At 37.7% G+C, this 11,781-nt stretch overlaps 1 protein-coding gene across 2 annotated transcripts; it reads right to left on the minus strand.

Moving 5' to 3' along the window:
* Nucleotides 1–898: 898 nt before the first annotated feature.
* Nucleotides 899–11,513, minus strand: LOC118220238 (sarcalumenin-like). Of its 2 annotated transcripts, XM_035404003.1 has the most exons (12): nucleotides 11,205–11,513; nucleotides 10,688–10,799; nucleotides 10,359–10,452; nucleotides 10,147–10,201; nucleotides 9,888–10,028; nucleotides 9,455–9,615; nucleotides 9,051–9,149; nucleotides 7,950–8,095; nucleotides 5,176–5,347; nucleotides 3,551–3,663; nucleotides 1,855–1,939; nucleotides 899–1,474 (listed from the first exon to the last, which is right to left on the minus strand). In XM_035404003.1, exons 1-12 carry the CDS (start codon nucleotides 11,320–11,322, stop codon nucleotides 1,418–1,420), a joined length of 1,353 nt encoding a protein of 450 aa, XP_035259894.1. In that variant the 5' UTR covers nucleotides 11,323–11,513; the 3' UTR covers nucleotides 899–1,417. The 2 variants fall into 2 exon arrangements, with proteins under 2 accessions (XP_035259894.1, XP_035259895.1); XM_035404004.1 differs by lacking the exons at nucleotides 899–1,474; nucleotides 1,855–1,939; nucleotides 3,551–3,663 and adding an exon at nucleotides 3,978–4,005.
* Between the last annotated feature and the right edge of the window lie 268 nt (nucleotides 11,514–11,781).

Raw genomic sequence — 11,781 nt, forward strand, 5'->3', positions numbered from 1 at the left:
GCATAATTATCATTTTAAAAGATGATAAATATTAAGTGATATACACTCACAGCCACTTTATAAGGTACACCTGCTCACTAACGCCTGCGCCTTCACACATCGAATGAGGAGGCTGCATCTCAATATATAAAGCATGCAGCTATGGTGAAGAGGTTTCGTTTTTTGTTCAACCAAACATTTAGAATGGGCAAGATGTGTGATCTAAGTGACTGACTGGTATGATTGTTGGTGTCAGATGTGGTGGTTTCTGCATCTCAGAAACAGCTGCCCTCCTAGGATTTCACACTACAGTCTCTATAGTTTACAGAGGGCGATTAACAAAAAGCAACAGAGTGGCAAAAAAACACCTTGTTAATGAGTGAGGTCTGAGGAGAATGGGCAGACTTGTTCAAGCCAACAGAAAGGCCAAACATGCTCAAATAACAGCTGTTTACAACGGTGGTGTACAGAAGGGCATCTCTGAACACACAACCTGTCAAACCTTGAAGCGTATGGGCTGCAGTAGCAGGATGCCATGCGGGGTTCTACTCCTTTCAGGGCAACATTAATGTTTACTAATGGTATGTACATGGAAGAGCATCTGCTAAATACAAAATTGTAAATTGTAAGACAATCTCAACATCTCTGTAAACTAGAAACGCATGTGTGCATACATACTGATATATTTGATCTCACTTCTTGTCATTTAACTTCCAATAAAACTATACAGTATGTGTGTATAATGAATGCATGTACATAATTAAAATGTGTAGTATATATAGAGATGATACATTTTGAATGGGATATGTTTTGGAGATGCAGCATACTCCCAGCTGGTGCAAAAAGCATATGATCAAACTGATAATATTCTTTACATATTATAACACTACACTTCAGTCTACTTAACGTGTGCATTTAATGGCGCCATTTTTAAAAATTAGAAGAATCAATAGCATTACAGTTGAAAGCAGTACACAAAGCAGGATTGAATTTCTTTGAGCAACATTGCACTCATCAGAGAACAGTATACTATAATTTAGAAATGGTTAACAGTCAGTGTTTAAACTGCACCATGTTAAATAAGGAAGGTGGAGGCAGAAGCAATTCAGTTAAATTTTTTTTAAATAAAGAAACAATCACAACAAAATCTACAGCTTTACAAGTGCCTTAGTGTTATACGTTTACAGTACTGGTCTTTTTGTGTGTTAATGCACTGCATCAAAAGAGAGTAAACAGACACAAACGAAGCTTCTCCCTCTCTGTTTTCCTGCCACTAGATACATAAGATTGAGCGTAAGGCATTCAGGAGTGTTTGCCTAGTCAAAATACAATAGCTTTGAATAAACTGTAACTAGTATCCTAAAGTACTGGAATGCAAGTGCATTACATTTTTTCTCTTTTTTTACAATCAGCCATCATCTCATTTCTTGCTTTTCCTTCAGGCCATATCATATTCCCCAACACTCTGGTGGAGGTAGTCTTCATAAAGCTTCTTCTACAGAAGGACACGAATGCAGAGGCATAGTTACTGACCTGTTACGACTTATACACAGAAACTTGCTAAATCTGCTGTTAAAAATACAGATATCAAAATGAGGCCACGTTACAAGAAACAATATTGGCTATCTTAGCTCACACAAACTAAACAAGCTGTATTCCACAGCAATGCTACCCAATGTTTCCCAAATTATTTAAAGTAACTTGGCCCTGTGTTCTTTCCATGGTCATTGTGGTTATTTTTGTAGGAAACCCTGAAAAGAGCCAAACTCTCAGTGCTGTATAGGTATGAAGCATGTTACTCCACCAAGGCGTAACGTGTCATACCTGCCATCCCAATACTATACACATTGACAAACAGCAGGAACTGTTCACTACCTTCGTTTTCTTCATCACTTTCCCAATGTATTCCAGTTTATCTTTCAACTGTCTTTTCTGCCAGCCAGACATGGTGGGATGGGTGCTTGGAAGAACACAATAAAATAAATGGCTGTTAAACAGACGGTACAAGCACAGGCTGATAAACCATATGCTTCAATATTTTCACACAGACTCAGACTTATGATTACATTAAAGGAGTACCATGGTGGTTGAACGTGACACTTCCCAGTTGTCTTCAGGCAACAACAAAACAAATGTGCATAATTTTTTTATTCTTCAGTCATTTCAATGTACTTTAAAACATATTTTTCTAAGCCTAAATTTCCCACTATAAAAATTCACCCGAACCGTCTGGGCGTGGTAATGAGAACTGTCAGTTAGCTATGATTGACAGACCATGCCCCGTTACCATAGCTACCCCTATGATACGCCCTCTCTTTGGGAGACTGAATTTTCACAAGCTAGCTAGCTTAGTAGTATATCAAGTATCGATAGATATCTAAGGTAAGGACGTTGACTTATATCCAATTAAGTTAAGATAAAAGCACAACTATAACGTCCTCATAAAAGCAAACTAGCAAGCTTACGTTATCGATAACATTGCCTTATGAAAGCAAACCTCCTAGCTAGCTAACGTTAGCTAGCTAGCTAAATGAATATAACCAGAAATAATCTAAAGGCACTCTAATTTAAGTGAACCTAACGTTAGTCAAATATTTGCATTGTCTGAACAGCAGGACGGTGTGTCCTGTCAGATTTCTTTACGGGGCGTGGAAATGGGAGTGGTTACTGTATTCGTGACGTAGCAAAATGACAACTTTCTCAACCGGTTGAAAATAGGACGATGAATTTAAAACGCATATTTCTCCAAAAATACAGAACGGACATATTTAATACTTTGCTCATTGTGTTTCTTCAATGCCTCTTGTGCAAATAGCACATAAAACCGAGAAAGTGTGAAAATCACCATGGTACTCCTTTAAGATTATGAATACATAATGATTTACTGGGGTTTCCTGCTGATTAAACCCCTCCCTCCATCTCTAGGCAATGCTGAATGTTTTACCATCTTGCCTCAGTTGGCATGGGCGCAGATTCGACATGGGCCATGACTTAGTCCTGTGTTTCAGAGCCCTAAGCCCTGTGCCATGGCTTATCAAACACAAAATCTATGTTACTGTAATGTGCTGCAGTAGCAATACCTGAACTGCAGAACTGGAACTGCTTCTAAAAATTTACATTTTAACAATCAGACCTCAACTAGTCCTTGCATTCCCTGCATGTCTTCCTCTCCCATTGCAGCATGCAGTGCACCCCGAGTATACACCTGTGACACAGGGGCAACTGTGCAGTTGCAAAACTTGCAACTTGTTGCATAAACCGTGTTTATTTTTGCAGACATTTCAGAAAGATACAAACTGCACTCAATGCTCTGCAGTTCACCCTTGGTGCTTGGCCCCCCCACATCGCTGCTTGCAGCTATATTACGAACTTGTGTCTCCCTAACCTCTTCAGGGGAAAAAAAAGAACAAGTAAACTTTAAAATACCCAATTTCATTTATTGCTGAAATATTGTTTAGATTAGCCAACGACCAATAAAATAATCAATTAAAAAATGTTTAAAAAATTGTTAGTAGCAGCCCAACTTAGATTGTGACACAATAACAACAAAAAATTAAACAAAATTTCTTACCGGAAGGCCAAATATGCTAGGAGAAGGAGAGTGACAGAGACCATAAAAAGTCCTCCACAGCAATATAGCTGATCCTGAATAGGCACAGAGTCTAATTCTTTCATTACACGAACCTAAAAGATGAAAATATGAGAGGTCATTATCTACTGATGGTGAATTATGCATTGATGGTGTATTGATCATTATGTAAAGCAGCACACACAGAACACACAGAAAATGTGAGATACACACACCTTCCCAATACCAACATGCACTAGGGCTGTACAACATCTGTGGTGGACCAAGATCCCAAAATGCTATACTGCATATAATCTCATAATTTTGGACAATGTAACCCTTGCATGTAAGACCTAATTATTAGCTATGGCATTATAGTTAACTATGGTACTGCAGCACCACAGTGTTACAGCAGGGTAGAGGGCCTTACACTTTTGTGGCTGGTACACTGTTCAGTCCTAAAAACATAATCAGCATTTTTAAACAGTTACACAAAAAGAACCAAGAAATAAACTACGATATTAAACCTATTTTATGTAGTTTATGTTTTGAATTAGCATTTCATCCAAAAAGTTACACAGTTCTTATACTACCCAATATGGGAATACTTGGTATCAATCATTTCAAGACCATATGTAGGATACAATTAACATTACATTTACATTTTAACCAATCACTAGTGCTAGAACCAATCCACTTTTTGGTGGGCTGCCAATCAGTATGAAGTGAATATTTGAAATGTCTGATATTTTTCAACTCAATTCTTCAAAAATAACAGTAAGAGCAAATTTAGGTACTGCGTATGCATAAGGTGGAATGCATAGCGATTCATTTAAGCCAGTGGTTTTTAACCTTGGTCTTGGAGGACCACTGTGTATTCTAGCATTATCATTAGCTAACTAGCTAGTATTAGTTAGTATTATGTTGATTGATTAATTTTATTGATTTGAACAGTTAAATTTCAATACACCATTTCAATAAAAAACCTAACACTGGTGATTCGATTTTAGATTAGAAAAACGTTTCTCCATTGTTAAAAGAATTGCATGAAATTTGCATCCATAGTTAGTATAAATAGAAATGCATAAACAGGTACAAAAATATACAGCCATTCACATATAATTTGTGAACTTTAGATGGGGCACTGAAAATGTTATTTATGCAAGTAAATATAAATATTATGATTAATCTTAAAAACTTCATTTGGACAAAAAAATGTCTGTTTTTGTATGATATAAATATTATGTTAAAACTCACAGGCCATAAACATCTAACATAGCAACCATACATTTAGATCGCTTAGTATTAGCGAAAGCAGTAATGTGACATCATAATTAAAGAGGAAATCGGGACCACATGTGATATTTCATTTATTGTTTGTTACTGAGGTCAGGTTTTTAATTTAAATGACTAAAACTTTTTGGTTGAATTATTTTCAATTTTAGTAAGATTTGTGATAATTGTGTTGTTATAAGCAGGTAAAAGTCTGGTATAGTAACAACTCACTATGAAAAGGCAGAGAACACCACAGATGCACACTAGACTGCACAGAACCATCAATACACACACTGCATTGACATTCAAAGGAGAGATAATTATAAGTAATGCAATGTCCCATGTTGACTTACCAAATAGGGTGTTAATGCCTCCATGCACTCCTCCCCCAGTATCATCTGAAGGACTGGGTTAGACAGACTGCCCAACAGCAGGACTGCCAACAGTAAGAAAAGCAGACAGAAGACCAGCAGACAAAGCATGCAGCCTATGCAATGGGACTGCAAGTTATCTGCATCGCGGTGCCTGCAAAAGAAAAGGGAAAGGGGAAGCCATGCGTCGGTACTACACAGAAGACAGTCTAAATAACACTGCAGCTGAAGCTGCAACAATCTAATTTATTGTGCTTCCAGGTAGGTCACTCAACTTTCTTGCAGATACAATTAGTTATATATTTGTTCCTTTTTTATTTGTCACTGAACAAAATTAAAAGGCAGTGAGAAAGCAAGATACTTTTAAGCATACTTCTTTAACAAGCATATAGTATACAATATATTTTTGTTGTATATTTTTGGTTACCAAGTGTCCTTTTTGCAAACCTAGAAAGCTGTTTTGGTGGGACTGTCATCAAATTTGAACCAAAAATGGGGGTGCCAAAAAAGGGGGGGAAATCTCCATCACTGAGAGGATCTCCATTATGCAACCTTTTTTGGCAAAGGACCAATTTGCCAAAAAGGTTGTATGATTTTTTGATGAATCAATCATTTTTAGCGAGCAATCAGCTATTTTTAGCAAGTAATGTAAACTAATGTAATGTTAATTCAAAATCAAAAGAATGCTACCGTTTACCTGCTTTAGAATGTTAGATTTTGTATCAGATTGATTTTAGAACTGTTAAAAGGCCAAGGTGTCCCGTTATTGAAACCCTTGGAACATGTATTGAACAATCAATCATTTTATATCAATACACACACACACACACACACACACACACACACACACACAAACATAAACCACATGGCCAAAAGTTTTAGGACACCTGACCAACATCTCATCCAAAATTGTGGCCATTAATATGGATTTGGTCCAACCTTTGATGCTGTAACAACCTCCACATTTCTGGGAAGGCTTTATACTAGATGTTGGAGCATTACTGCAGGGATTTGCGTCCATTTAGAAAGAAGAGCATTAGTGAGGTCAGGCACTGATTAGATGTGGCTTGCAGTTGGCTTTCCAATTGATCCAAACAATGAAAAACAGCCCTAGACCAAGGGTTGTCCAGATACTTTTGGTTATATATATAGACACACATACTCTGTGTATACTGTCAGACAAGTAAGGATTAATTAAAATTGTTAATTTTCTGAATCCAACAGTTCCAACAGTCAATGTCCTTGTTAAAATGTTCAGCACTCTGAATACTGAACCAAGTGATATTGCATGCTAGAACCCCTCACTTAACCTACATGTAAAATACATTTTATTAGATTTAATTTAATAATTATGTTTAAAGTTAGAATTATCAATTAAATCGCTGAATTCTTTGATAGGTCAGTCTACAGAAAACTGGCGGAATCAATCAACAAGTAAAAACAAGCTGCATATCAGGTTTTCAGATTAAATAATTGAATTCAATAAGAAGCAGTCAATCATATTAATGAACATACATTCTTTATTGAATGCAGGCACACTACTTCTAAATTACACAACAGAAGACATACAGCAAAATCTTAAACAACTAATCTAGAAATATCAGAAAATAGAGCGAGAGAAACGGATCGGCCAGACTTTGCCAAAGTATCACCCACTTCCAGTATAAGCGCTATAAGGAAACCAGCTAAAAGCACACAACCAAGGAACCACCACCAAAATAAAACACAACACAACACTTTTTCCTGTGGCAATCTTAAATACCTTACCCAGCATGGCTTGAGGATGTTTGCCCTGATTGGGTGATGCCAGGTTAAGGTTTAGGAGAGAAGGGAAGGGGGGGTCAGACTAATTTATGGCAAGGACTGGCCTACCTAAAGATTGCATTCAAACTAAAGGTAATGGGAAATGTTAGGCACGCAGGGTCTCCAACTCCCGATATGGTGTCCTGTGTCATCTGGTTTGTCTCTACTGAGGAGACCCATAGATTGTCAGCCTAGATTAGGGTATCAGTGGAATTTAAAATTGCCTCAGTCACATTTGCTTGTGATGGGGAGGCTAGGCCACATTCTTATTCACTGTTTCCCTCTCTAAGGCCAAAATCTCAATACTACATATCCTACAATACATAAACAAAACCAAAAGGAAAGGATGGTTGGACAATAACAAAAAGACACCAAAAAATTTGAAAGTGGGCAAGAAAACACTACACAGGAAAACAGCAGGCAAAAAGTCCTCAACAGAAACCCAAAAGCCAAAACACACCTCAGTCTTTCAGCTAGTCAATGCTCTCAGACCTGAAAACCAGCACCTTTTGTAAGGCCCAATGATTAGGTAATGGGCAGCAACTGCAATGATTATAATGAGTTACAGCTGCTGTCATACCTGTGTGTAGGGCCAGCAACGCCCCCTGGTGGACAGCACTTGCACGCACACACACTATTAACTATTAAATATATAATATATAATGTACACTATTATATAATCGCTACTTCTTTTGCAAAGGATATTTAAAACTATATTTATCCAAGGTCTGCACCCAGGGCAATGCTACAGCCCATGATCCCCATCATTCACTGTCATGAGAGCCACCCAGAATTTCCAAATTAGATCTTTTTCTGTCAGCGGATCTCCAATTTCTCACTTGTCATCCACTTGTGGACTTCAGCATGGTATCACTTCTGGTGTTGATTAGTACATACTCAGCAAGCTATTACTATTAATATATATAAGTATATCAGTCCTAGGAATTAAGTACCTGTCAGTGCTGAGTTTGTCAGTAATGGCCTGAGCAATGACTTCACAGTCCTTTTCCAGTGAGTTAAGGGTGATCTGTACGGTCTGGTTAATGGTCTTCTCTATGGTTTTGCACACCTCCTCAATCTGATTCACAGAACGGCATGGCTGAGGCAGGACAGAAGAAACAGGGATTCCAGAGGAGAAAATAAATGGCTATTTCCTATCTGGCATAGTAGCTATGAACTTATTCAAGTAAGGAAATCTAATCTAGGAAATGATCCAATTCAATGCAAGAACTTGTTAAGATTAACAGTTTAACATAAGGGTCTCCTCCATCAAAATTCAAACAGGATTTTTACAGGCTAATGTTTCCAATTTTCCTCATACTTCCTTCAGGTAGTGTATTTGTGTATTAAACTGAATACAACAGAATCTGTCTGACTAAAGATGTTCCAAAATGGCTGCCAGGTTTGGGGGTTAACACTTTTACTGTATGAATGAAATAAAAATCTAAAAAGAAGAAAAATAAAAAAGAGTTCATTTATTGTTACTATACAGAATGCAAAGAACAAAAATTGAGTATAATTTTGTCCCAAATATGAATGCGGTACGTAGGAAAATTAACAAAAATCTTTAAGAATAAAAAGTCATATATGGGAATAATCTTACACTCATGACACATTCACAAATAAAGCATAGTGATTTAACGTCAATATGTGTACCAGGTCCACATCCTTATGGAAAAGACTACACTACATTCAAGTTGACATAATTAAAACAATATAGGCTTCATCATCATCATAATCTTTATTATGGAGTAATTTCCACAAATTAGCTGGGTACATATTTCCATAAAATGATGAAAGACAGAGGCTGAGAAAATATGCCCACAGGCTGTTTCATCTGTTGAAGATGTATCACCAAGTGAAAAGTACAAGGCGGTCATTTTGGATGATGATTGATCATTGATTTTGGTATCTCAAGCTCTAGCTTCAGTTTTAGTCTTTACAGACAGGTAAGTGATATGTATATTAAAAATGAAGGGATTCAGAGGAACATCCTGGTCCATTTCCAGGGTATACATGGTTGTGATGATGTCTTGGCAGAATCATTCTCCTACCTTGTTTGGGTTGGGTATGTAAATAGTGGGCATGTCAAAACCACACTTGTTGAGGCCGGGTCTCTTGCACAGCTCCTGAACTATCTGCATCAAAACTTTCTAAACAGCAAAATGCAATTCAGTTAACAAACAAAACTGTGGGTATTAACATATTAATAACTGGCCCCATAGGATTCCTTGGTAACAAAATACATCTTTTCAAAAATAATTTCATTTATGAACTATCATTAAATTGTATTAGTGGGTGTCAAAAATGCTGCCAGTTCAGAGTGATTGGAGCCGCCCAATAAATATATGACAAAAAGTGCTTTAGTGATGTCAGATTGGTGTTTCTCCAAGTCTTGCACAATACTGTTGACATTGCTCAGTTTGTCCCTTCTGTAAATAATACTCCCCTAGATTACCTGTCTGTCTGAGTCACTCCCAGCCTCGTCTGCCTTGCTCATGTAGAATCGCAGCTTTTCACCATGGCTTTCGTTCAATTTCTCCACAAGGTTCACCGTGCGTTTACACAGTGCCTGGCCCATTGGGTCGAATAACACCAAAATCAGGTCACATACGCTGCCTGAATACAGATAGGAAGGGAGACCCAACATCAACCACCTAAAATACAGGAACCCAACTGATTATATAAAAGATAGTTGAAGCGAGAGGGATATGAAGTCTTTATATAGATAGATGTTTATCTTAACATAATATGGCATTGCACATCCTGCTTTTGAATCTGTTTTCAATGTCCAGAGAGCAAAAGATGGCTGCAAGGGATAGTGGGAGCCTGACGCAGTGAGGGTAAACAAGTTCTACAGTTAATGACAGTGCTTTTTAGAGTTTACAAACCCAGCCACAGAATAGCCTGATCCACATCAAATGGATACTTCATGTACCCATCTACAAGGCCAGGTGTGTCCACAAAGGTCACCAGACTGAAACGTTTCTGCTGGGATGTGCAGATTTCTGTGGTGAGGTACTCCAACACCCCTGTAAGGGACAGAGATTCATCCAGGGGGAAGGAATTTCAGAAACAACTGGACATACAGCACTCATACAAATAGGTGTTATAAGTAGAAAAAGGTTAATCTAATCACACTGGCCTGACCTTTGAAGTCCTGCAGATGTTTGAAATGAGGGTGGAGGAGAAGCGTTGCCTTTCCCTGAAATTGTAAATATTAAAGTGAAGTTGGGGATATGACAGGATTGAACTTCATAACACAGATTTTCCATAACATTACAGACTGTCTTACTTTCATGCTCTGACCAATTTGAAAAATACACTGAGAACCCTAAGCATAGTACAGTTGTTCTTTTCACCGTGAGAGATTCTCTCTTTCGTCCACTGGTGACAAAACTGAAGCCTTGCGTCTCAATGGCCACTCCTGTGCGCTGAATGTGCTCATCTACATACCTGACAGAGAAATACTACACTCCTAAATATTTTCACATTGAGCATAGAGCAACATACTAAATCTTACAAAACTTCACAGCATAGGCATGTATTCAAAACTATACACAGGATTTTTTGGAATTTACATGTGTGAAAAGTTTGATCTTACACTTCATAAATGTGGACTAAGAGTATGTGAAGATTCTATGTTTGATATGTGCATAGCCAACTACTGATGCGAACGTTCAGCCAATACCAATTAATAAAGGAGCTCTTGCCAGCAGAGTGATTCCCCATAAGCATGACGGTGATTTTTTTCCTTGGCGGTAGAAGAGTCAGTCCCACAGACTGGGCTATGCTGATCAAGCCTGAGACAAAGACATTTTGTATAGCGACTCTAATATTAAGGCTGTCATTCTTTCAAACATCATACGTAATGCTACGGATACAAGTTATCAAAATAGAATGCCAGTGACAGAACGAACGCGTTTGATAAGAAAAGGTTATCTATCACTTTATACTACTCAGCATAAAAAATGGCCTACTATTTAATATGATGTGTGTAAATAACATAAAACGAAGTCATACAATTGTTTTAAGTTTGTAGCTCAACCCCGTCGTCGAGTTTTAACATTAGCTAATATTAACTAGCTAGCTATAACGTTAGGATTCATGAGCTTGATGAATTTAAAGCAAGATCCAGTGATTTGAATGACAACTGACGTCAAAGTTTACTGTTAACATTGCAGCGTTAGCTACAGCCAGAAACTCACCACTATCGGCGTCATTGTATATTTGGTGGCAGTCTCGCAAGATACGCTCATCGCAGGACACACTTCCCGACATTGAGGCAGCATTTGCGAGGCTTCGGCGCTTATATCTCCCAGACATATTGTGGGCTGGCAACCAGTTAAGTAGCTAGCAGGCTACTTTATTAGCAAGCTAGCCACGTAACCGTTAATCCACTTTCCGTCCGCAAGAGTGATTTTCTGTTGATTCGTCTGAGTATTTATGCTTTCAAAGTAAATAATTTTGGGTTTAAATACTACACTACTTTTGTCACAAGAGAATGGTTAATTTGAATTTCCCCGGTCCAAAGTGAACCAATAAACGTCACCAGTGTCAACCGGCATTACAGAGACTTTTGGGAAATGTAGTTTCTCAGTCATTCAGAAATTTGTAAGCGTAAAAACGCTATGGGCTATGATGGCATTGAGAACAGATTGAGCAGGTTATTATCGAGTTTAAAATTTTTTTTTTTGATGCATGGTAGGTTTGATCTTAAATGCAGTGATAACATATAGTAATTTCTTTCCAAAGATGCTATTTCTCAATATAATCATGCCACCC

The sequence above is a fragment of the Anguilla anguilla genome, chromosome 2 (assembly GCF_013347855.1).
Source record: "Anguilla anguilla isolate fAngAng1 chromosome 2, fAngAng1.pri, whole genome shotgun sequence".
Lineage (NCBI taxonomy): Eukaryota > Metazoa > Chordata > Actinopteri > Anguilliformes > Anguillidae > Anguilla > Anguilla anguilla.

Coding starts and splice junctions, on each gene's coding strand:
- LOC118220238 (XM_035404003.1), bottom strand. CDS start 11,322: ATGTCTGGGAGATATAAGCGCCGAAGCCTCGCAAATGCTGCCTCAATG. Junction 3,664..5,175: donor AGGCATTAACACCCTATTTG/GTAAGTCAACAT, acceptor TTCATCTTTTAG/GTTCGTGTAATGAAAGAATT. Junction 1,940..3,550: donor CTAGCATATTTGGCCTTCCG/GTAAGAAATTTT, acceptor TGTTCTTCCAAG/CACCCATCCCACCATGTCTG.